The 26,323-nt window shown below is 43.6% G+C and overlaps 1 protein-coding gene across 1 annotated transcript in view; it reads left to right on the top strand.

Moving 5' to 3' along the window:
* Window positions 1–9,388: 9,388 nt before the first annotated feature.
* The window catches only part of Fbxo28 (F-box protein 28), a 28,918-nt gene continuing 11,983 nt past the window's right edge, over window positions 9,389–26,323 (top strand). The window contains exons 1-3 of the mRNA XM_051148043.1: window positions 9,389–9,690; window positions 22,377–22,486; window positions 24,069–24,207. Of these exons, the coding sequence (XP_051004000.1) occupies window positions 9,424–9,690; window positions 22,377–22,486; window positions 24,069–24,207 (516 nt within the window). The 5' untranslated portion in view covers window positions 9,389–9,423. The remainder of the gene's footprint in view (window positions 9,691–22,376; window positions 22,487–24,068; window positions 24,208–26,323) is intronic.

Raw genomic sequence — 26,323 nt, 5'->3', positions numbered from 1 at the left:
GGGAATAATCCAGGTTATAACACTCTGTTACAACAACCCCAGTAGACTAAGTCGCCAGCTTTATGTGACATCAAAGAAAAAGTATTTCTGATGTTTAATGTAAAATAGAAACAAAGGCTAGGGACGGAGCTCCGTTGGGAGAGTGCTTTCCCAGCATCCTCAGAGGCTAGGCTTCTGTTCAGGGCATTGCATAAAGCTGGCTTGGTTGAGCGTACTTCAGAAATACAAGGTCAGCCTCACTACAGAGCAAGTTCAGGCTATACAACAAGTTCAAGGCCAGCCTCTTTTCTTTAAAAAAAAAAAAGAAAGAAAGAAAGCCTTGAAAGAGTCTGAATTTGCATCTTTTTGTCTTTATGTAGACATATGAATACAGTTGAAAATAACCACGGAAAGGCGAAACTGATATAGCAGAAATATCCTTTAATGTTGACTCGATACATTTCCATAAGAAAAAAATGCGTGCCAAATAAAATACATACTCAGCTCCTGGGGCCACTATTCAGCCATGTACTCCTAAAGACAGAGTTCTCCAAACCTGCTGGGACCCAAGACTTTCTTCTACTTCAGTGCAGGTTCCTAGGACCCAGACCAGCCAGATCCACCAAACCTTAATCTCCAAGGGAGGGACCCAGGAAGCTCTGTCTCTAATAAGCACCGATGACTTGGTAACCACTAATTTAGGGCACCAAATGACGTCATGGTGACTTGAAAGAGTCAATATAATCTTCAGTTCACCAATGGATTTCCCCACTAAGTATACGTTTCTCATTCCACTGCGTTCCCTCTTATTAAAGAAGCACATCCTGGTTCTCCCAGGCGCTCACAAGGTAGCAATGTTCTCAAGTAATACTTGGTGACAGGAGAAATCGGAGCTTGACTTGGGTTACTCGGTGAATTACAGGTATGGAGTATATCAAAATAGTACTTAAGGCGTCTGAAGGCAGAGGGGGAAAAAAACCTACTTGTTCCCTTAAATGGTGTTAAAATGGTCGCACTGGGAGATGGAAGACAGAGGGCTGCAACAGGAGTAAATATGAAAGCAGAACTGATCTTCCTGTGAAGAGGAGAGTCTGTCTCACTTCCTCCACATCCTCAACCCGAGGCCAGTTTGAGTGGCCAAGTGACCAAAGCCTGCCCAGCCACTCACCTCAAGGCCTACTACGATGAATTCTGTGCTGCAGTTCCACTGTGTGCTCATGTGGCAGTATGTCAATTGTCTGCCAAGTGAACTGTGAAAGGCTGTGGATGTAGCTTAGTGTGCACAAAGCTCTAGGGAGGGGCTGTGTGGTATATAATAGGCGAGTCAAGAGAAAAAACAGGTCTGGATACTCAGTGGTTAGGGCCTCGAAGGAAGCACTCCCCTTTCTAGGCAATGGCCAAACTGACGGTAAGGGCCACGAGTCACTTCATATCTTTCACAGTATTGTACAAGACCGTCCTGTTTCTTTTATCTTTCTGGTTCAGCCAGTAAAACTAGATCTTCTCCTGCCCTGGTTGCTACAAACACCCATGTTTGTTGTCAGAGTCCAGACTAGAACATGTGCTTTTTATCATCATCATCGTCACAGAATTTCATACTTGCATAAAATGTATTTTTATATTCACCCCCTACTCCTCTAACTCCTTTCATAGCTACCCCTAACTCCCTCCTAATTCTAGATCCTCTACTTTTATGACCCACTGAGTCCAATTTGTATTCCCTATATACATATGAATATATATATGGACATATATATTCATGTGTTCAGGGCCATCCACTGGGGCATGACAGATCTACCAGAGGCCATACACACTCCCCTCCTCCAAAAGCGATCAGCTGTTAAAAGTCCCTCACACAGGGTTGGCGCTCAGGAACGTCTCCTCTCTCGGTCCATTTTGGAGCGTTAACTGGCTTGATCTTGCGCAGGTCCTGTGCAGGTGACCACAGCTGCTGTGGTGTGAGTTCATGGCTGCAGTGGTCCTGCTGTGTGTGGACGACACCGATTTGCTGCATTCCTCCTGGACCTCTGGCTCTTACCATCTCACTGCCCCCCTCTTCTTTGATAATCTTTTGCACTTTTTTTTTTTTTTTTTTTTTTTTTTTTTTTTTTTGTGGTGGGGAGGATGATATTGTCCTACTTGTGGCTGAGCATTCTTAGTGGTGACTTCTTACAGTTTCATTCTGACAAAAGGTACTCCCAACCACTAGGTAAAATGTCTTGCGAAAAGAATAACGTGGTTAAGACTGTGAAGCCCTCCGGGCGGTGGTGGCGCACGCCTTTAATCCCAGCACTTGGGAGGCAGAGGCAGGCGGATCGCTGTGAGTTCGAGGCCAGCCTGGTCTACAAAGTGAGTCCAGGACAGTCAAGGCTACACAGAGAAACCCTGTCTTGAAAAACTAATAAATAAATAAAAAGATTGTGAAGCCCCCTTACACTATTGGATTGCCAGATGTTCTATCCTAATACTTTAGTCAGCATAAAAGATAACCGATACACTGACACCATTTGAATGACATTCAGACTATGAGCCCCCTACATGCACCAAGCATTTTGTAGCAGTGCCGTGCATAACAATACCCTTTGAAGGGTAATGATTCTTTTCTCTTTTGGAGAAAACAGTGCTGTGTAAGAGGCTCAGAGCCTGGTCAGGAAAGGAGGCATCTAGCTCTTTAAAAGGCTCGCATGGACTCTGTTTTCTAAGATACATTCATGTCCAATAGTTCAGACCCCCAACAGCCAAACCAAGAATATTTCAGAGCCTGCAAAATGGCTCAGTGAGCAAAGGGGCTAATGCTGGCGACTTGAGTTCAAGTCATAGGATCCGTGTGGCAGGAGGAGAGAACTGACTCTTGTAAGATACCTCTGACTTCTGCACATATGCTGTAGTCAGTGCCTGGCTAGATGTGTGCGTGTGTGCGCACAATAACACACACACACATGCACTCACACATGCACTCACGCACGCACGCACGCATGCACACACTGAATGAAGGTGATTTAATTAAAAAAGAAAAGAAAAAGAAATATCTCAGGCACCTAGTTTTCCCCATCGCTTCTCTTATTTCATGCCTCCAGCTCTGCACGCCACCATTATCAGCTCTTGGCTTTTTCTGTCCTGATGTTTGGTGGACTCACTTGGCTTGACTGCCTTCTCATGTATTCCTATTGCTCCTGTGTTTGATACTGAAGTCCAAAATAAGCCCTTCCCCCCACCTCCCATCCTCCCCACTTCCCCATCCCCCCCACCCCCACTTGAGGAGGACAGTGAACAGAAGACATTAGAGACACTGGAAGTGCTGCTGTGGGATTGTGTCCACTTAAAGCCATGCAACATTTCCAGTCGCTAATTCTTTATTTCTGTGTGGCTTTAGCATCCCAAGCAATGGTGGCACATTTAGAAAAATATTAAGCAGCTAATGAGACCATAATTTTTTGTCAAACTTTCAGTAGAGGCCCTTTCTAGTCAATCTTTTTCGAGACAAGGTTTCTCTGTGTAGCCCTGGCTATCCTGGAACTCTCTTTGTAGACCATTCACAGCGATCCGCCTGCCCCTGCCTTCCAAGTGCTGGGATTAAAGGCGTGCGTCACCATGCCTGGCTGGTTAATCTTAAATCAGAAACACTGTGATCCTGAAGTTTGATTGGTTAGGACTTCTCTTGGAGAATAATGTCCTTCAGGTTATTGATAATTTGTGGTTCATACTGCTGACAGCAACTCTACCATTGCTCAAGTCTTGAAAAGGGTAGGCCACCGTGCTGAGCCTTCCACTGTTAGGTAGCAGTCACCCCATCTCCTTTCTAGAGCAACAACTAATAACCAAACATTCCACCAATGGACTCATAGATATTTAAAGGTGTGTGTGTGTGTGTGTGTGTGTGTACACATGTGTTCTAGGTTTGCATGCATGTTCTCCTGTGCACCTGTGTATGTTTCTGTGTATGTGTGTGTGTATAAGTGTATTTGTGTCTCTGTGTGTTTATACTGCAGTGTGCAAGTGGGAATCAACTTTTCAGCGTTGGTTCTCTCTTTCCTTGTTCTGAGGTAGGATTTCTTTGTTTCTGACATTGTGTTGCATATAGGAACTTCCAGCGGATTCTTTCTCTGCTTTTTTTTTTTTTTTTTTTTTTTTTTTTTTTTAATGCTAGGAGCACTGGGATTCAGGCACACACCACTGCATCTCTCTTTTCTTTTCCTACCACGGGTCAGGGCTCAAATTTATGTCATCAGGATTATACAACAAGCACTTTTATCTGCTGGGCATCTTCCCAGGCTCAAATTCATAGACATTTATAAGCATCTACTATACCAGTGTGTAGAGGAATTTTAATCCAGCAACATGGCAACAAGACCGTCTAGGCTTGTGTGATCTGGCTGGAATACAGATACTCCCTTAATACACACCTTTAATCCCGAACAATGATGTCTAATTGAGGAACAGATGAAGTGACGAATCAGAGAAAGATTTGGCAGAGTAGGATGCGTCCAGCTCTCAGGAGAAAAGCACAGGAAACAGAGGCTATTTAAGAGAGCAGAAAGGGGAGGCAGAGTTGAGGGACTGAGTTGAGTTGAGTCCAAGTCAATCAGTTGGCAGTCAGCAGGGAGTCAGTTGAGAGGCAGTGCATCCAAAACCAGCAGCTCCCCAGATGGTAGGAAGCAAACACACACTGGACTCTGCAATGTGCTTATGAAACAGGTATAGGCTTGTGTACACTCAGGGAAAACATGAAAAAGTTCCAGTTCCTGATTTAGTAGATCTTGAGCAAGGCCTGGGAAACTTAACTTTAAATAAACACTTCAGACACATCCGGTGCTAATTTCTGGCCACATTTTTGAGCAATACTAATCTTTGGACACAGGGACACGTTGTGCCTAGTTGGTCTGAGGTTAAATTGAGATACTGAGATTCAAATATCCATTTATGATTCCTTATTATCTCCAATTAAAACACTCTTAGAACTGAGAAATAACTCCCTATTCTTCATAATTTACTGTCTCATATATGCATCACCACTAGCCCAAAGCAACTGGACCAACTAAGCATGTACTGAAGCCTCAGAAACAGTGAGCCGAAATCAACTTTTCCTTTTTATAAGCTGATCGACTCAGGTATTTTGTCACAGTGTCAAAAAGATAACACCTCCGTCTTTTGAGACCAAGTGAACGTTTAACCTCCTTTGTGTAGGCTCTTCTATTTCCGTGTGGTTTGCATTTATACACCTTTTTAAAGGGAAACACTGTTAGCTGAATCATTTTCTGAATATATAACTTCAGGAGGATGCTCTTAGAGAAATAAGGAGATGTCAGTCCAGCCAGATCAACAAGACCAAGTCAGCTGCTCCGTATGGACCTGATATTGCAGCCAGACTCCTCCCACCCCTAGATGCAAGAAAAATTATTTATATCTTAGCATCATCCTAGTGTTTCACCCTTTAGCAGCCAGCCATGTCTCCTGAATTGAAGTTTAGTGGATTCTTTTCTCCGTAGTCACAACTTTAATATAAAAAAATACATCTAATAATACATTTTTATATATTAGTGAAGATAGGAAAAGTCATTTAGCCAAAAGATTAGGTGTGTGTGTACATGTACATGCAAGTACATGCACAACTATACATATATGTGGCGCCAGAGGTCACTGATAGGTGTCTTTCTCAACACCTTATTTTTTAAGACAGTAGCTCTCACCAAACCTGGAGCTAGCCTGGCTAGGCAGCAAGCCTCAGGAGCGCTGCTGTCTCTGTCTCCCACTGCTAGGATGCTGCAGTGCCTCACTTATCGTGTGGGGCCTGGGGGTCTAAACTGTAGCTCCTGTGCTTGCTGGCAAACTCAGTTTAGCAACTGATCTATCTCCTCATTCCCAAAAGATGGATATGGGTGGAGCTGGAGAGATGGCTCAGCAGTGAAGAGCACTGGCTGTTCTTCCAGAGGACCCAGGTTCAATTCCCAGTACCCACATGGCAACTCACAGCTGTAACTCCAGCTCCAGGGGACTGCATGAACATGGTGAACAATCATATACACAGACAAAACACCCACAAATAAATGAAAATAAATATTTTTTAAATGTAGGTGATCAAATTCACAAAAACTTAAAACCTCATATTATTTAGGATAAGAGTTCCTTTATTCCTTCCAAATACATTGCGAGTCTGCTAACACGTAGCAGGAAAAAGGTATGGCTGCAGATTTCTCTTTTATACATAAACCCAACTCCTTCTGCAAGTGTTGTTCAACAGGTCAGCTCTCTTCTCGTCATATTTCACCAGACCCAGCCTCACCATATCCCCCAACACACACCCTCATCAGCAAGACAGAAAGATGGGAAAGGATTGAGTGGAACGACACAGTGTCAACATTACAGTACATTGATTTTTAAGGCTGTGGACCAGATGAATACAATACCTCATGCATAGCTGTGTATGGTGGCGCAGGCCTGTGTCCTAGCGCACAGGAGGACTGCAAGCTTGAGGCCAGCAATCCCTCCCTCCCTCTCTCTCTCTCTCTCTCTCTCTCTCTCTCTCTCTCTCTCTCTCTCTCACACACACACACACACACACACACACACACACACACACAAAGCCAAACTAAATTGATAAACAAACAAAAAGGCCAGGGGGTAGCTCGGTGGTGGAGTACTTTACTTGGCTATCATAAGCGAGCTCCTGGATTCCATCCTCATCACCAAACAACTAAGTACATGCGTAAAAAAACTAAAAGTACCGCTCGCTTCCTGTCTCGCTTTATCCTTGTATCAGCTACGGAGGAAGATGCTGTCCTCTTTTGCATTTTCACAAACCGGAAACTGGAAGCATATGGCTCTCAAGAAGTGTGTGTCCCTTCCCTACTTGAAACCGCTGTCTTGTGAAGTACCTTTGAGAGCCAGTCGACAAGTGCTTCCAAAACAACAACAACAATACTACCCCAAACAAGCATGGGAAAGGTAGGAGTGGAAGTCAGTTGGGGGAGACTATAAACAGTCCAAGCCCACCCTTAGGGACATACCTCCTTCAGTAAGACTCCCCCCACAAAGGAACTCCAAACAACAGCACCAACTGGGAACCAAGTGTTCAGATATCTGAACCTCCAGGAAACATTCTCATGCCAACCTCCACAAGGTCCGGCCTGAATTTGCTTACTTCAGATATGGACTATGCGTTTCTATGTGTGAGCACTACGTTACGTTGGGTTGCTGAGAGAGCACCATAGTCAGAGGCGCATGACGGTGGCTGCTCCCACAGCTGGGGTGGTACACTCTTAATCATGTGAGTATGAGCCTGTTGCTTGAGTTTCTGTTTTTGTTTTCTGTAATTAATGTGTGGCATGAGGTAGGTTATGTTGAGACTGTGTGCTACACCTCACCTCATGTCTGCCTCCTTTTCGGCATCTTTTCTGTGGTTCTGGTCTAAATTGATTGTTTTGTTCAGTAAGTCACATTTAATAAAAGGCATTGCTTTTAAAGTGCACATTTCAGGTGCTGGAGAGATGGCTTAGAGGGTAAGAGCACTGGCTGCTCTTCCAGAAGACCTGACTTTGGCTTCCGGCACCCATATTGGTCAGCTCACAACTGCCTATAACTCCAAATCTAGGGGATCTAACATCTTCTGGAATCTTCGAATACCCATATCCAGTGAGTAAAGACATGTATACATAAATCAAAGACAAAATGAGCCAGGTGTGGTGGTACACGTCTTTAGGCCCAGCACTCAGAGAGGAAGAGGTAGGTGGGTCACTGTGAGTTCAAGGCCAGCCTGTTCTACAAAACTAGTACAGGACAGCCAGGACTACACAGAAAAACCCTATCTCGAGAAAGAAAAACAAGATACATCCGTAAAGCACGAAATTTGGTGGTTTTAAATATTCTCACGAGGTTATACACCACCACCACTATTTAATCCCATTAAAATATTTTAGATTTATTTCATGTGTATGAGTGCTTTGCTGGCATATGTGTCTGTGCAACAAGCTGCCATGTGGGTGCTGGGAATGTACCACAATTCCTCTACAAGAACAAGTAGGTTGGGTGTGGTGGCACACGCCTTTAATCTCAGCATTCAGGAGGCAGAGGCAGGTGGATTGGTGTGAGTTCGAGGCCAGCCTGGTCTACAAAGTGAGTCCAGGACAGCCAAGGCTAACACAGAGAAACCCTATCCCGAAAGGAAAAAAAAAAAAAAAAAAAAAAAAAGAACAAGTGCTCTTAACTGCTAAGCCATATCTCCATCCACCAAATCTCATTTTAAAATTACATTTATTTGTCTGGGTATGTGTCAGTTCTCTCCTTTCATCATGTGGGTCAAGGAAATCAAAACTCAGGTAGTCAAGTTTGGTAGGAAGTGTCTGTACCCACTAAGCCATCTTGCTGGCCCCTAATTTCACTTTCTCATCACCCACAAAAAGAAAGAATGTACACGTTAACTGTCATCTTCCACACTTCCCTTGTTCCCAGCTTCCAGCAACCACTAATCCATTCTGTTTCAGCTAATCAATGGTAAGCTGCCCAATGTGGGTGCTGGCAACCAAACTTGGGTCCTCTGGAAGAGCAGCAAGTGCTGTAAGCGCTGGGCCATCTCTCTGGCTCCTGACTCCATGGATTTGCTTATATGAGACATATCATACGAAAGTTGCCATATAGTATGTGACTCCTTGTGTTTTTATTTCATTAAGATGTTTTCAGGGTTTAACTACTGTCATGTAGTTTGTTTGCTTGTTTGTTTGTTTTTGAGACAGGGTCTCTCTGTGTTATCTTGGCTGCCCTGGACTCACTTTGTAGACCAGGCTGGCCTCGAACTCACACCAATCCGCCTGCCTCTGCCTCCTGAGTGCTGGGATTAAAGGCGTTCGACACCATGCCCAGCTTCTGCCTTGCAGTGTTTAAATAGCAATATTTTATTCCTTTTTATATGCTGAAATTATTACTACTTGTCTTGGTAAATGCTGAGCTAAATACAATTTTCCATCTAAACTTATAAAGGTAAAGTGGCTTTCATCATCCTTTGTCGAGTTGCTTTTCAAGAAAACTGTTCCAGTGTCATTCATTTTAACAAGAAAAGCTCCGTTACTCTTCTACACGGTAGTTCCCAATCAGATAAAAGGGACTATGAAGACCGCCTTTCTTGGGGTAGTTTCCGACTTTTTTTTTTTTAAAGATTTTATTTATTTATTATTTATACAGTATTGTGTCTGCACGTGTGCCGGCATGCCAGAAGGAGGCACCAGATCTCAGAATAGTTGGTTTCCGATTTTAGAGAGCTACAAACGACCACTTTTCTGAAGACCCTACAGTACCTTCCCTCCTTTCCACTGAACACAGAGCAAGCTAACGCGATCATCCCACGAGCTCCTCCCTCTCCTTAGGCTCCCCCGCCCCGGGGAGGCAGGAGGAGGAAGTGACGCGCGGGAAGTGTCCTGGTCCCCTTACAGTGGAGGAAGGAATCAAACTCCCAAGATGGCGGCGGCGTCTGAGGAGCGGATGGCTGAGGAAGGAGGCGGCGGCCACGGCGACGGTGGCTCCGGTTCGGCCACCGGCTCCGCTCAGCGACAGGCCCCGCAGCCCCCGTCGCAGGCCCCGCAGCCGGGGTCCCAGGCCCCCGCCGCGCCCGCGCTGGCTCCGGACCACCTGCCTCAAAACAACACACTGGTGGCGCTGCCCATCGTAGCCATCGAGAACATACTCAGCTTTATGTCCTACGACGAAATTAGCCAGCTCCGCCTGGTGAGGCCCCCGCGGGACCCCGCCTCTGTGTCCTCCGGGCCTTGGACTGGGGAGGGCCGGCGAGGGCGGCGCGGTCCTAGGGGAGGGAGCCCCCCGCGCGCCCCGGGCCACCGGGAAGTGTCCCTGGCGACGGTCGGCGGGGATGCTGCTGCACTGGCACCCCGACTCCGGGCGGGCGAGGCTCCGCGCCATGAGGGGGGTCTCCTGGGGGACCCCCCAGCCTGGGACGCGCCCGCCAGCGAGAAGTGAAGGAGTTGGGCTTGGTGCCCGCCGCCTGGCTGAGCCTAGATCCCCGAGGGGGCTGGGGGCTGCTTGCCTCGACTTACCGCCCTAGCCCCTCGCCGGGCTTTTGAATCCCGCCCCCCCTCAAGCTGGCAGATGATCCCAGCTAGGCTTGGGTTGTGTTCAAGAACGGTGCATTCATTGTTCCTCCAGCCCCCCACCCCCCAGCTTCCTAGTTGAAAAGGATGAAGTAGGTTTGGTCTTGCTCTCCTCCCCCTCCCACCCCCCCGCCCCCCGCTTCTCCCTTGAGCCCCAGTTGAGGTTCCAACATTGCAATTGTGTTTTGGAGGCTTTAACCCGCAGAGCCTTAGTTGACCACTAAAGCAGAGCCCTGGGGAAATGACCTGTCCGGCTTTGCCTCCCTGACACTTCCTGACCATAGCAACTTGCCCCTTGACAAGCTGTTAACTCCCTCTTCCCCAGATCTTGCCATGATTTTTTTTAAACTAGTGCTTCAAGCCCACCCTCCTGCAGTCGGAGTGGTTTAGTTGCACCCTAAAAACAACATGTTCTATCCAAGATGTAAAAAGAGAGAAAAAAAAAAGCGTTTGGAATTTTACTGCATCCCCAGAGGTTTGACTGAAGATTTGATAAATTCCTTGGTTCAGGAAGATATCTCACTTCCTTCCAGGGAATTTATCCTTAAGTGGTCAGGAAATTGGAGGTGGTGGACATTTTGGAGTGATTGTGAGCTGGTTCTGTGTAGTCACTAACTGTGCTGGGGATTGTTTATAAAAGGACAAAGACATCTGTCTGAATGTGCTGCGTGTAGCATTTTCTTGTGAATCGATATCTTAGACTTATACCTTCGGCTCAAAATTGACCATAATTGCATTTCAAAGGAAATCATCCTTAAAAACAGCCTGCAATCATTCATTCAGACGCTGGGCAGGTTTTGTGTGTGTGTGTGTGTGTGTGTGTGTGTGTGTGTGTGTGTGTGTGTGTGTGTGTATGTATGTTTCCCTTGGTCTGTAGCATGGAAAATTTCTTCAGTTGGAAGTAAGTATTTCTGAATACAGTGCCCTCCATTTTCAAAACACCATCCTGGATTTCATGTAGAATCGTAAATATGTCTATATTTTATAAAGAATGGTGTTTGACCAAATTTATGCTGTATTTACATGGTGCTTGGTGATTGGGCATAACATTTGATTGAACTGAGCCAGTCGGCCAGACAGTGGCTTTAGAAAGCTTGGAATGTTCACAATCGTTTTGTTACATGTTGAGAAAAAAATGGATTTTATTTGCTTGTTAGTCATTTTCCTTATTCTTTCTTCTTTCATTCATTTTTGTTTGTTTGACTGTTCTGGAGTTCACACTCAGCCTTGCACCTGCTAGACAAATGCTCTATCGGCTCTAGCTTTCACATATCTCCCCCCGCCCCCTCTCAAGACATGTTTAAAACAGAGAAAATAGACTGTGCTTGAAGACCTGAGATTAAAATGGATCCCACAATTTATTAATAACTGGCATCTCTTTCATGTGAAATGTATAGTTTTTTTTTTTCCTCCTGGCCTTTAGTGTTACAAATATGTAATTTAAAACATTTTCTTTAAGGACTCTTTTTGGCGCTCCCTTTCCCACTTCCAGCCAGTTTTATGCCTGCACTTGCACATACGGCTTTAGGAACAGAGAGGCCGCGTTCCTCTCTTTACCTAATGCTGCTGGGCCTTTATGGAAATTAGGATGCATCTTTCTTGATTTTAGATTCATTGGTTTCAGAAAATGCCACTTAAGTGGCATAAATGTTCTTCCTTGTGACTAGGGGTCAGCATGAATTTATTTATGATCTTTTTGTAAGACTGCTGGAACAGAGACGTTGCCTGGTCAGGCTCTCTGTACATATCTTTTCAATTTACGTGGTTATTTTTATTCAAATTGTTTGCCAAGAAATCAAGAAACTTAAGTGCACATACTGACATCTGCTGTGTACATTACCTAGGTTTATTGTGCTCTCTTGAATAAGAAGTAAGGCTGGCCAAGCTCGAAAGGGACCGATATTAAGAGCACAATTGACTTCCATTTAGCATAATTGTGACCCATGGTCTAGTTTATACATATTGAAATAGATACCTTGCTTTTTTTTTTTTTTCTTCCTTCACAGTTTTTTTTTTTTTTTTTTTTTTTTTTTTTTTAGTTTTAAAAATAATTTATTTAATTGTATGTGCATTGGTGTGAGGGTCTCAGATCCCTTGGAACAGGAATTACAGACAGTTGTGAGTTGCTATGTGGGTGCTAGGAATTGAACCCTGGTCCTTTGGAAGAGCAGACAGTGCTTTTAGCCAGTGAGCAATCTTTCCAGCCTCCCTTCCCACTTTTTAAAAAATTTTATTTAAATAATTCATTCCAATTACATCTCAATTGTTATCCCCTCACTTGTATCTTCCCGTTCCCCCCTCCCTCCCTCTTTCACCCTATTCCCCTCCCCTAGACCTGTGAGAGAAGGGGACCTCCTCCCCCACCATATGACCACAGCCCATCAGGTCTCATCCGGATAGCCTATTTACCCTTCCTTTGAGTGCCACCAGGCCTCCCCTTGTAGGAGGCACCAGAGTTTATGTCAGGGTCTGTCTCCACTCTCCACACAACTGTGGAAAATGTACTATCCATTGACTAGATCTGAATAGGGGATCTAGGTTTACTGCATACATTGTTGGTTGGAACAGTAGTTTCAGCAAACCCCCCCACCCCCCCACCCCCCACCCCTCGGGTCCAGATCCGCCAGCCTTGATGGTCTTCTTGTAGGGTTCCTGGACTTCCCAGTTTTCTTTCTTGCCTCATCCTATAAGGTGTTAGTGTTCCCTATTCCTAGCACCTAACTTAAAGGGCAGTTAGATAATCCAAGTACTTACTATTCTGTGTTTTTTGTAAAAGCTCTCTAACCTGCAGTTGTTACAGTAACATTTCAGTTATTTGTCCAGGTTAGTCAGTAATAGCCTTGGCCTCCTGTAACCATCAATAATTGAAATCTGATTTTCCAGTCTGCTGATTTCTAAGGATTGGTCTCAATACCTTATTAAATTGGCTATTTTTCTACCACTAAAGTTTGTTGCCCAAATGTGCAGCCTTGAAATCCTGGTTCCACAGACATAGTTTTAAATACTTGATTCCTACAATGTATTAAAATGTATTTAGCTGAATACAACTTTTCAAATGCCAAGATGTATACTTTGAGTTGATTGCTCTCCCTGTAAGATAGACAAATTAATACTTGGTGTGTCACGCAGACTCCTTAATAAGTACCTGAGAGACTTTGAAACAAGTAGCCAAGGGTAAGAATTGAAATTCTACCCTTAGGGAGCAGATCAAAGTTAACTTTGAACATGTTAGTTTGGTTCATGAGCCCAGTGTTCTGTATAGGAGGATTTTCAAGATTGCAGAGACACTGTCATGGGTTTCCCCGGTAATTCAAGTGGTGCTCATGCAGATGGAGTGGAACTGTTAGTATTTCAGAACATAAATATGACTGCATCAAGAATTCTGGTTTATTATCTGGGATAGAAATTTGCAGTCAGTAACCAACACATAAAACCATGCTCTGTCCTGAGATATTGTCTAGATCACTCTAGAGAGTTGAACCTGCGGCTTACAGTTCCCTTTGTGGTTTTTCCTAGAACATTAGAAAGCTGTAGTTAGAGATTGGGTTGGCAGTAGACTACGAAGGAAACGAAGAAGGCTTTGGCTTTGAGTTGGGCGTCTTTGTCAGCCTTATTTCTCACTGCATGCCAGATGTTCTTGACCTTTTTGTCTCCGTGTACCTTTCTACTCTTTAGAAGTCATTGATGATCCGAGCTTATCTTGGAAAATTCTATAAAACACAAGAATACAAAGCACATATCTATTAGCCATCAGAATAACAGTGCATCACAGGATTACTGTATTGCTCTAGAAACCTCAACTGGATACCTGTGAGTGAGTGAAAGAGTCACCTCTTTCCCATTCTGAGAATAGTTGGCCATGCAAACTCCTGAAAGGGTCTTGGAAACTCCAGGGGTCCCGCTGCAGACCTTGAGTGCTACCACCCTGTTTTACAGAGAGTGTACTGTGTTGTGGATTTTGGTTTTCCTCCAACTTTTCTTCTTCAGACTGTTGATCTTTTGAGGACAGTTTCTCCCTTCTGCTAATTCTTCCTGGTAACTCAAAAAGTTCAATCAGCAAGCCTGCCCCAGTGTCATTATGGAGACGTAATGGACATAGCTTTCCCAGCACATGTACAAAGCACCAGAATCATAAAGGCACAAAGCATAAATGAGAGTGTTGAGTAAGAAACACTTCTTCAGGACCATGGCTTTCTACCAGGTAGTACAAGTGGAACACTCCCCCCAGGAAAATCCTAAATAAAGCACTGAAGAAACGGGGTGCTTGATGAAAGGGATTGGGATGAGCTTGGATCTGGAAGTGGAAAGTTTTAAGTGTCTACTAGGTAGTTTCTGCCTATACTTGAACCTTATTCCACAGAATAGTGAAGTATAAGAAGAAACTGATGCTCTCCAGGGTTGGCGTCTTTGATGAGGAGAAACGTCTAAAAACATTAGCAGAACAGGGGTTGGAGATGGGGCTCAGCAATCAGAAGAATTGGTTGATCCTCAAGACCCAGCTATATGTCAAGTGGGTGTGATGGCCTACTCGTAAGTCTAGCGTGTAAAGGTAGAGATCCCTGAAACAAGCTAGCTATCAGGCCTAACTGGGGTTGGCAAGCTCTGGGTTTAAGAGACAGTGCTTCAAAAGAATAAAGTGGCTGGGCACTGTGGTGCACACCCTTAATCCCAGCACTCAGGAGGCAGATACATGTGAATCTCCGAGTTCGAAGCCAGCCTGGTCTACAGAGCAAGTTCTAGAACAGCCAAGGCCACACAGAGAAACCATGTCTCAAAAAAACAACAACAACAAGAAGAAAGAATAAAATGAAAGAGGAATTGTAGAAATTTACCAACAGTAACCTTATTTCTCAGCTGGACATAAGCCTAGACAAGACCAACAGTAACCTTATTTCTCAGCTGGACATAAGCCTGGACAGGTTAACACACATGCACACAAAACATGAAAAGAAGGAGATTTTTAATCATTTCATAGATGAAGCCAGATATATTTGTATCCCTTGTACCATCATTTGGGTCTGGAATGTCTCCTAAAGGTGCATAGTCTCCAGTTTGGCACTGTTAGGAGCTGCCTAAAACTAAGAAGTGGGACTTGCTATGGCGTCTTAGCTCAGTGGAGCTGTATCCTGGAATGGGTACAGCAACCCTCTGGACGGATGCCCTTCTTCCCAGCAAACCGTCTGCCAAGTCTGGCTTATCTTTTATGACCCACGGAGTTTCATTTGAGTCGCTTGCAAAAGCATGGGCTTTTAAAGTGGGTGCTGGCCATCCTAGCTCAGCCTCTCGTGCTTGTGCACTAGGCCAGCTCCCCAGCTCACCAAGGTCATTTTTTTAAAGTGAGGTATTCAAGCAGAGTTTGTTTGTTTGTTGTTTTGGGGTGGGTGTTTTTTTGTTTTTAAGTAGGGTCTCATGTAGCTCAGGCTAGCTTCAAACTTTCTGTATAGCCAAGGGTACCCTTAAGCCTTAGGTCCTCTGAACCCTTCCACCCTCATGGAGCTTGAACTTATTGGAAAACAGGCCCTTTTAAAAGTAATTCTAATACAGTAAGTATAGTCAATTAGAATACTGAAGTCCAAAGGAGAATCACAGAAAACCTTGGTAAGGTGCCATCCCCTCACACATTGAAGACATGTTTTCTACTAGGGAAAAACAGGAGGAAATTGCCTGGTGAAGAGAATGGCTTGTTTTGTATCTTGGGGTTGTAGTTCCTTACTATGCAAAAAACCACTGGGGCTAGTGCAGCAGTGTTCACACTGTAGTGGGCGAGGAGAAAAGCGGCTGGGTTCCCACAGCCCCCTTACAGCTTACAGCTCCAGCAATCTACCACACACTCGTGGGCCCTCCTCTTCAAGGTCTGGGCAGTTCCTAACAGTGCCATGCTGGAAACCAAGTCTTTAACACTGGGGCCTTTAGGAGACATTGCCAGTCAAATGACAGCACAAGGTGTGCAGGTGCTTCTGAGTTCTTTTGCGAAGTAATTTTTTTTCATGTTTCGTGTGCGTGTATGTTTACCTGTGTGGGAGCACATGCCTGCAGAGAAGGTCAGCGTTGGTAACCCTCCCCATCCCTGCTTCGCCTTGTTCACCTTGGACTGTCTGAGCCTTAAGAGTCTGACACAGGGTACGCTTTCAGGGTTTTGAACAATGTAGTTCTTAAAACATTTCACTGTTGCGAGCAAACAGTAGAAAGTCACGTCATTGTGAAATAAAGGGGTTTTCTGAGTAACTTGCACCAGCTACTGAAAAAGTGGTGCTTTTTGCCTGAAACAGATGAGCTTTTTTTTTTTTAATTTAAGGTTTTTGATTTGCCCCAGCATGAAGTTAATATTTTACAAGACTTTAAACTTCTTTGTGAGCATGTGTGTGGGTGTTATGCTTATATATACCAGTGCATTCACGTGTGTGCATGTGAGTGTGAAGGCCAGAGGTTGACAGGTCCTCCTGCCAGTACCTCCCATGTTCCACTACTCTTAGTTCAAGGAAAAATATTTTAAGATTTATTTTGCGTGTGTGTGTGTGTGTGTGTGTGTGTGTGTGTGTGTGTGTGTGTGTGTGTGTGTGTTTTGGCCACAAGCATGCAGGAGCTGTAGAGCCCAGAAGGTGTTGAATTCCCTGGAGCAGTTAGGCACGCCCATCGTTTGGGTGTGGGAACCAAGTTCAGGTCTTCTGGAAGAACAGCAAGCACTTTTAACTGCTGGGTCATCCTCTCTCTAGCTCCGCACACCCCGCCCCCCAAGACAATTCTGAGACTAAATTAGTGTGCTATAAACAAGACAGTCCAGCGCACCCTCATTTGCTGACATAAGTCATCAAAGCGTCTTTCTCTTTGGATTTTGGGCTGCTTAATAGGAGTCCTCTTCCTAACTGTTTCTCTCAGGCTAATGTAAAATGAATTCTTTCAAGTGAACTGGGACAAACCGTACAAGATAGACTATTTCTTATAATTCTATCTGCTGATGATTGAGGAGTCTGATCTACTTGTGTATGTGTAATATAGCACAGAGGCTAGAGACTGGGTGGTTAAGTGCACTGACTACTCTTCCAGAGGACCTGGGCTTGCGGCCCAGCACTCACTAGGCTGGCATCTCATAACCGGCTGTGACCCAGTTGCGAGGGATCTGATGCCCTCTTCTGGCCTCCAAGGACACATGGTGCACAGAGATGCATGCAAGCAAATCACCCACATGTATAAATACACTATATAACAGCACGAGTGCACAGGCAGTCTATGTAGGGTGGACATATTTTCTAGGAAACATTAAAATACTGTTAGTAAGACTTGGTAAGTCAGTCCTTCTTAGGGTGAGGGGAAGTGAGTTCCCTGAAAAAGTAAGTAGGAAAGACAACAGATAGAATGGATGTACTCATTCATGATTCACTTCCTCAATGCCTTTCACCTGGCACTAACTTCAGGCATATTTGCCTTGCCATCGTCACTTGTGTACTCATTCTCTTGCTCCAAATGGGGGTAGAGCAGTTTCAGTGCTCAGGCACAGGCAAAGATGTGCCCCACCTTTTACTGACCCATTTGAAGAGCACAAAGATAAAACGTACCTCTCAGTGCTTGCCCCGTATATCCACAGTATCATCCATTTCCAGGGGACTTCGCGTCCCAGCTTATAGTCAGCTTTCTCCGGTTTCCTCAAAATTGTCCTCTATAGCTCTTTTTTGTGGGAGAAGCACCTTAGATCTAATGAAGAGTTGAACTCTAGAATATTCCACATTTTCATTCTCCTTTGCTATTGATCTTTTGAAGAGCTCAGGGCATATAACGTGTAAAGCTATTTCAAGTCAGGTGTAGTAGCACATAATTATACATTTATTTTTCCTTCTCAATAAAATTAGAAAACTGGGACTCGAGAAACAGCTCAGCAGTTAAGAGCACTTGCTGCCTTTACAGGGGACCTGGGTCCCATTCCCAGCATTTATGTGGCAGCTCCCAGCCATCCGCAACTCCAGTTCCTGCGGATCATCTGGCCTCTGGAGGCATCAGGCTTACACAGAGTACACAGACACACATGCATGTAAAAACCCATACATATAAAAATTTAAAACTATGGAAATTACTAATTAACAAGTATATATCTGCTATGTATACTTGGTTTTACACCTGACATGTTTAAATTGACGGTGACTTCAAAACCATGAGTCCCGCCAAAAGCTATTTCCTACATCGTTTGGGGTTGTTTTTTTCAGCCTTTATTCTTTTTTAAGCTGATGCATAAATGTTGTATATACTTGGAAAACTATTAGTTAGCTTATTAAGACAGAGTCTTTCTGTGCAGTCCAAGCTGGCCTGGACTTGATATGTAGCCCAGGCTGGCCATGCACTCTACACTGGCTCTTCTTCCAACTGCTGAGATTACAGGCATGTACTACCATGCTTGGAGCAGGTTTGGGCAAATATGTCTGTTGTGTAATGTCCAAAATAGGATAAACATGGACCTTAAACCTTTATAATTTCTTTCATAGTGGAAACATTTTAAATCTTTTTGTAGCGTTTTGTAAGTGCACTCACTGTATATGATTCGTGTCTGTAGTAACCTTGCACTCCAGGACATCTGTCTGTGCCTCAAAATGGATCTTAGTGCCTGTCGATCAGCCTTTCCCTACTCCACTCAACCCTTCTCAGCCCCTCCTCCTTTCCATTCTAGCCAGTTCCTGTGAGCCCTGATAGTTTCTAACTTATGCTCTATATTTTTAATTTGTGTCTTAGGTAAACTACCAATTTGCTAAGATTAACATTATGGTGTTAATAACCAGAGAAACAACATTTTCCCCCTTGAGCCTTGGAAAACTATTAACGTACCCCTAAATTTATAGGTATACTTTAGCTGAGGCAGCTCGGCAATTGTGCTGTGCTGTGCCGCGCTGTGCTGAAGCCCCTCTGCGCTCTGCCGCTGTGCTTGTCCTCCTCCTTAGTGAGGTAATTAGAGTTGCAAGTTACCCTACATTGGCAGCAGTGATCATTAAAATGTTTGCCATGGGGAAATTCAGTATAGTCCAGTTTTCCTAAAATGATTTGCCTCTTTTTGAATCCTAAACAAAAGATATGTGTGTCCTGCTGTATCTTTTTGTCTGTGCTGTCAGTGTTTATTGAACATGCATGAAAGGAGAAGAAGCAATAAAACACTGTGGGTCACATGCTGTTGCCTAATGCTTCGCGTGGTTTTGATGTTGGCTTCTGTGGTGCTCTTCTCATTTGTCTTTGTGACGTGATTGGTTTTCTTTCTGTTTTTTTTCTGTTAGCTTCCATCTACAGATGTCAGTGGAGACTTCATTTATAAGCAGTCATTTTTGTTTGTTTGTTTGTTTTTTGTTTTTTTATCTTTCACTATTTCCTCTGGGGTTTGTCCATATCGATTTTAGCTGTCTCCAGTGAGTTTCCAGAAGTACATATTTAACCCTAATACTACAGTATTTATAGAAATAACCAGCCAACTGCCCCAGTATCTTTGAAAAGTTTGCAGACCCTCTTTTTAGAGTGACTTCTCATTATCTGATTTCCAAGCTCAAGACTCAGGAAATCTTCACCGCCCCCTTTCCCTGTGTACCTGATCTGTCTTCAGAAATATTTGCTTGATGCTTTGCTCATTCCAAATCTTGTCCCTTTGCAAACACAGTCGCCTATAGTGTTATATGCAGTCTTGTCATTTCTTCCTTCAGAGCCTAATTCAATCTTTAGTCCTGTTCCTTTTCCCTTGGCTGACTTTTGTGTTTACTCAGGTTCTCATTGGTGACTCTTAATCTACTCAAAGTACTAAAACACTGTAATTGAACGTCTGCTTGATTAAGGAAAGACCATGGAACCCTTCGAACTAGCTAGATCCAGTGAAACAAAACTCATAGCAAATAATTTCAACAATACCTTAAAATTGTTACAGTAATAATCGATTACCTTGGGGATTTTGTAAACCTGTGGTTGTTCAAAAATTATTTAATATCAGAACTTAGCAGTGTTGCAGTCTATAGAGTCAAGTTACACCACTTTGAAATCTCTTGACTACTCTATTTCACACGTTCTCTTAAATTTTTACCATGAAAGATGAGAATTTGGTCCTCTGTTTCCATTTCACACATAAATATATTATCTTTCTCTTACACACACACACACCAGTACTCAGGTTTATTCCATCTTAGGTGGGCTAATGTCTAAAGTGTGTTCTGGAGAGCCCACTGAGATTCCCAGAATGGGCTCTGTAAGATCACAGATCATTCATCCTGTGGGTTTGTCTCTGCTCTTTTATGTGTATGGATGTTTTGTCTGCATGTGTATCTGTGTACCACATGTGCGCTTGGTGCTCAGAGAGGCCAGAAGAAGACGTTAGACCCCCGGAACTGTGTTAGCGGGTTGTGAACCACCATGTGGGTGCGGAACCCTGCAGGTCCTTCTGTTACAGTGCTGAGGTACTGTGCTGCTCACTCCTTCCTTCACAGCTGTGCCTCAGAGGTTTCCAGTACTCACATACACCTTGTATATATGTTCCTAACTACTGAAATATCTACTTGTATATTCTTGTGGAATTCATTTGCAGAATTTTCTTTTATCAAAGAACTTTTAAAAATGTAAAATAATGCCCCTCACCAAACATATGGTTTTAAAGGAAATTATTTTTGATTTGAAACATATTAAGGGCCAAGTGAGGTGTCACATGCCTTTAATTCCAGCGCTTGGGAAGTAGGAAGGTCTCTGAGTTTGAGGCTAGGCAAGGCTATGTAATGAGTTCCAGGTCAGCCAGGGCCACATAGTGAGATTCTGTCTGACTGTGAGCAGGCATGCCCATGTGTTAACAGTCAGGTGAGATGTACATGCCTGAACTTCCAGCACTTGAGAGGTTGAAGCAGGAGGATCAGGAGGAGGTCAAAGCCATCTTCAGATACATACGTTCAAGCACAGCCTGGGTTGTGTGAGATTTGTCTCTGTCTCTTTCTCTGCGTGTGTGTAACACTGAACCATCCCTCCACCTACTTTCACAGTTTATTTAAGGTATAAATGGTTTACTGGGCTTTTATTCAAAAAATGTTTTTGCATCTCACTGGAAAGTAAATCCCAATTACTCTTTTCCTTTGGATGAACAGACCCTTCACTGGGTTTAAAAAGCAGTGGTTTGGATTTTGGGGATAGGTTCTGGCTCCGTAGCCCTGGCAGGCCTGGAACTCACCTGAAATAACCTTCCTGCCTCTGTTTCTTGAGTGCTGGGATTACTGGTGCATGTCACTACCCTCAGCTTATTTTTTACTTTATTATACAGTTGAAAATAACTTCCTTAATATGTTTCATGTGTCATGCTGTGATTTAATGTTAAAACATGAAAGTCTTCATGAAGTTGAGCTTAGTGTGTAGGAATTTTTGTCTTCCTGTGTTCCCAGGAGAAATAAACTTAGGGATTTCATCAGCATTTCATCTTAACAAATGCATAGCAAGTACTTATGCACAGATGCTCTAATGGGATAGAACAGATTAAAAGCACGAGACAGCTTCTGCTGATTGGTGTGGCCTTGGGAGGCGTCTAGCCCTAGACAGTGAGAGGTAACCTTTAGGTTGATGACCAAAGCATTGCAACACTTTCAGAGTTGGGGGGACGACTAGGTTTCATGTGCTGGATTTAAAATATTAAAAGATAAGAAAGATACTAGGATTACTCAGAAATATAAAAATTAAATCTGCAGAACAGCAGCTTCAAGTTCATTTTAGGAACATTAGCGTGTGTGACCTCATCTCGCTCTGTGATTGTCTCAGTTGTCCCCGGGCTGTACAGCTCAGGCTTCCCGGCTTTCAAATGGCACACTGCTTCTTATGAAAGACCTCTGGCTTCAGCACCCCAGTGGTTGCCTTCCCAATGTACACTAAGATGCTTTGGAGAGTGTAACTGCAGTAGTCTGAAAGCCTTGGACATCATGAGACAAATCACTAGAAGAAATAAAAACTCTTACATTGCTTATATTGTTGAGATTAGACTACAAGTTGGATTTGCCTTTTTTTTTTTTTTTTTAACAAAAAGGAACTTTTCAAGCTATGAAAATATTCACGTGCGTCATTTTACTGATCTTCCACACTAAAGACAGAGTATTCACATCACACCTGAGTAAGTGGTAACTGCTTGTCGCAAACATTAATTTCCTGGTGAGATGCCATAGTGATTCCATGGCACTTATGGCACTAGCAGTACTCAGGTTAGATGTCGCTCTGGGAACAGAGGCCTTCCCACCTCCGTCATCCCTCCCGAGCTCATCAGTAATGACTTGGTTACTGGTTTTATTTATCTATTTATTTATTTATTTAATTCTGTCTCCTTTCTGCTTATAGGTTTGTAAAAGAATGGACTTGGTCTGTCAGAGAATGTTGAATCAGGGGTTTCTGAAAGTGGAGAGGTACCATAATCTGTGTCAGAAGCAAGTTAAAGCACAACTCCCGAGGTACGTTCTAGCTAGCCTGGCCCACACTGGGGACAGGGTGGGCTTGCTTGTTGTTTCCCCACAGATTTCTCATATGTAAGTTTCAACTCTTTATAGCAAAGGACATCCCATCACAATAAATGCTGTCACTTGTCATCTGTTCTTATTGCTAGTTTTGTTCAGCATTTTATTGGTTGTTCTAGCCAGGGCAGGAAGCAGAAATGAAGAGGACTATGTGTCCCTCAATGTAAAGATGACATGTTCTTGGATACAAGGAATGTACTAATAATGTGTTGTTAGAGGTAATAAATTCAGCAAGGACGTTAGGTTCTAGTACACAGAGAGCAGCTTTATTTCTGTGCACTAGAAATGAATAGCCTTGCTTGGGTGTGGTGGCCCACACACTCGGGAGGCAGAGCTAAGTGAATCTCTGAGGCCAACCTGGTCTACAGAGTGAGTTCCAGAACAGCCAGGGCTACACAGAGAAACCCTGTCTCAAATTGTTTAAAAAAATTTTAAAAAGAGCTGCAGAGGTGGCTCAGCAGTTAAGAACACTTGCACATATTACACAGACATGTTACAATAAAATAGTTTGCCCCAAGTGTGTATTTAAGAGAAATTAAAAATGTGTGTTCCTATAAAAACTTGAGAGTAAGAGCTAGTTAGAGCTCAGCGGATCTCTTGACTGGCATGTACACTTGACATCCCTAGCACAGCAAAAACACATACTTGCACACAGATGGTCTTGGGATCTGTATTCATAACCAATATAGAAACAGCCAGGTGTGCGATGTCATGATGTCTGACAGGTCAGTGAGCTCTGAAGCACAGCGACTGTGAAAAGCCAGGGGCAACGAGCTACCCATCTTGATCCCATTTGTTCCAGTGTTCAGAGTAAAGAAAGCATAGAAGCAGGAAGTGGATGAGGAGTTGGCAGATGTGTACAGCTGAGGAGGGAGGGGTACAGGCTTCCTTGCTGTGGCGATGAAGGTGTGCCGGATTTAGGTGATGGTGATGGTTGTGCCGCTCTGTTTAGTACACAGAATCTACTCTGAATAAACTACATACTAAATAGGGTATGGCGTTGGGACAGTGTGTGTACAGCTGCCTTCTAAATAAAGAAATATTGAACTTTACATGAGCTACTTCTGAATAAAGCTGTTAGAAAAGATTGACGGAGATAAATTGTATGGGGAAAACAGTCTTGTCTGTGTGTCCATGTTTAATTCCTTCACTTAACTGTTTCCTCTGATTTAGTCACCGTTGGGCTTGGTGTAGGCAACAAAAGAAATGTAATGTTTGTGTGTAGGTATGTGGTGAGGAGGTCAAACAGAGCCTGGTGGATACTGGGCAAGGAATCTACCACTGAGCTATACTGCCAGCTGTCACCGTGTCTTCAAACAAAGTGATTTTTTAAAAAACAGTTGTCTTGTTAGCAGTGGTTCTTGTTAAAGATAGCTGAGCATTACAGTTTCAACCCAGTTGTAGATGTCTAAATTAGCATGTTAAAGTTCATCTGTTTGAATAAAATGTTCTGATTGGTTGACATTTTATTCTATATTACTGCTTTAATGGTTGCCACTGACTTTTATTGTTATTTTAGGAGAGAGTCGGAAAGGAGAAACCATTCGTTAGCTCGTCATGCAGACATACTTGCTGCCGTGGAAACGAGGCTGTCACTGTTAAATATGACCTTCATGAAGTATGTGGATTCCAATCTCTGTTGCTTCATCCCAGGAAAGGTAACCAGTGCCACATACCCAGAACATTGGACCAGCCCATGTAGGCTGACTCTTAACAAATGTTGAAGCAATTTTTGTGATGTCAGAATTATTACTACTCTGAATGAGTTTCTATTAGTGGCTATATTTAGCATTTCTGTACAGTTATAAATATGTATCATTCATGTGATCCCAACATTTAAAATTCTAATTAAAAGATGCACAGAAGATATGACCAGCTTGGTAAGGGTCCATAGTTAAGAAAATATTTTGACCTTTGCAGTCAAAATTGCTGCATTGAACAAGCCGCCTTCAAAGCTGTTGCAATTTGGGGGATGTAGGACAGAGGGCACGCTGGGTTTAGTTTGGTTTGAAATGTGTTTTGTAATGATGAACTTACAAGTTTTCAAATTTGGCCACAAGTATTTGTCGTGTAGCATACACCAGAGCTAAGGAGTAGTCCTCTTTGCCACACTAGGTATGACATTTAGTTACTAAGTCAGTCCCCTCCTCTACCACACTGCATGACCAGAAGCTTCTGGGAGCATCCTCATCATTGATGACGTAGATTCACATGAGTTACAGAAGCGATGGAAATGGATTTAAAGATCACACTGGCAGAAGGGTCCTTTTAGTGGTGGGAATTTTTTAGTACCTCCTGAGATGATTTCCATTAACTGTTCCCATGGCGATTTTGTATGTAGATACTGTTCCCATTTTCAGTTGGTAATAACGTCTGTTTTGATGGTTTAACAGTTTTATTTCAAGCCAGGTGTGGTAGCGCACGCCTTTAATCCCAGCACTTGGGAGGCAGAGGCAGGTGGATTGCTGTGAGTTTGAGGCCAGCCTGGTCTACAAAACAAGTCTAGGACAGCCAAGGCTACAGAGAGAAACCTTGTCTCAAAACAAACAAACAAACAAACAAACAAACAAAACCACAACAGCAACATACACACAAAAAAAAAGATGGAAATTTTATTTCAAATCTTCCCTGTATCTTACTTCCCCATGTGACCTACAAGTGCTTTTGTAAGATACTCTAAGAGCATGTCTACCTAGAAACTTGGAGTTCAGGTTTTTGTACCAGATCTTATCCATTTATAGGCCTTAACTCTCTATGTACTACTGAAAGGTTCTTTGGACCTGTATGTTTTGTCCTTTCCAGGAGATGGTTTTCACTGCACATCTTGTTTTTAATAATAGAAGCAGCCAAGGCACAGCTTCCAGTTTTAACAGAGGGCTGTGGCTAGATTGGGCCCCAACCCCCAAAGATGAGTGTTGTGCCAGGCGTGGTGGTGCACGCCTTTAATCCCAGCACTCAGGAGGCAGAGGCAGGCAGCTCGCTGTGAGTTCAAGGCCAGCCTGGTCTACAAAAATGAGTCCAGGACAGTCAGGACTGTTACACAGAGAAACCCTGTCTCAAAAAACCAAAACAAAACAAAAGCAAAGATGAGCGTTGTGTCTGGCCTGTACAGGGGTTGCTGGTCTTTGTTTGGGTTCACACACTGAAGCATAGATCTCTACCACCTGAGCAACGGCAGCCATGTCCAGTCTCCTCTTCCTGGAAACCACTTGTTGGCTTCTCAGTTTAAATTCTATTACCAAACCAGTAGGCAGCAAAGGACATATCTTCAGGTTTCCAGATGCTGTGGGTCCTGGTGTTGCTAGGACCTTCATTTGTCCACAGTAGAGCTCACCAGAGAGGAAATTTGTATGACCTTCACCTCAGTATACGGATTTCCTCCTGCCCTTCCTTTCTTTCTTTCTTTTATTTAAATAATTTATTCAGATTACATCTAAATTGTTATCCCCTCACTTGTATCTTCCCGTCCCCCCTTCACTTTATTCCCCTCCCCCAGGCCTTGATAGAAGGGGGACCTCCCGCTCCATATGACCACAGCCTATCAGGTCTCATCCAGATAGCCTGCTTCCCCTTCCTCTGAGTGCCACTATCCTGTCCCCTCTCTTGTCGTCACTGCACTGTGCATCTATGAAGCACATCCTCATTGTCAGAGCACTTTCATTACACTTCCTTACTTGCATTTCCACAGCTATGAATGGAAGGTGGTACAAACTTTACTATCCTGACTCATGGGCAAGAAAATTGAGGCCTAGGGTTGGAGCAGAGCTGACTCCA

This window comes from Acomys russatus, chromosome 6, assembly GCF_903995435.1.
Source record: "Acomys russatus chromosome 6, mAcoRus1.1, whole genome shotgun sequence".
Taxonomy (NCBI): Eukaryota; Metazoa; Chordata; class Mammalia; order Rodentia; family Muridae; genus Acomys; species Acomys russatus.
The sequence above is the reverse complement of the archived record's forward strand: the minus strand, read 5'-3'. Positions and strand labels throughout refer to the sequence as shown.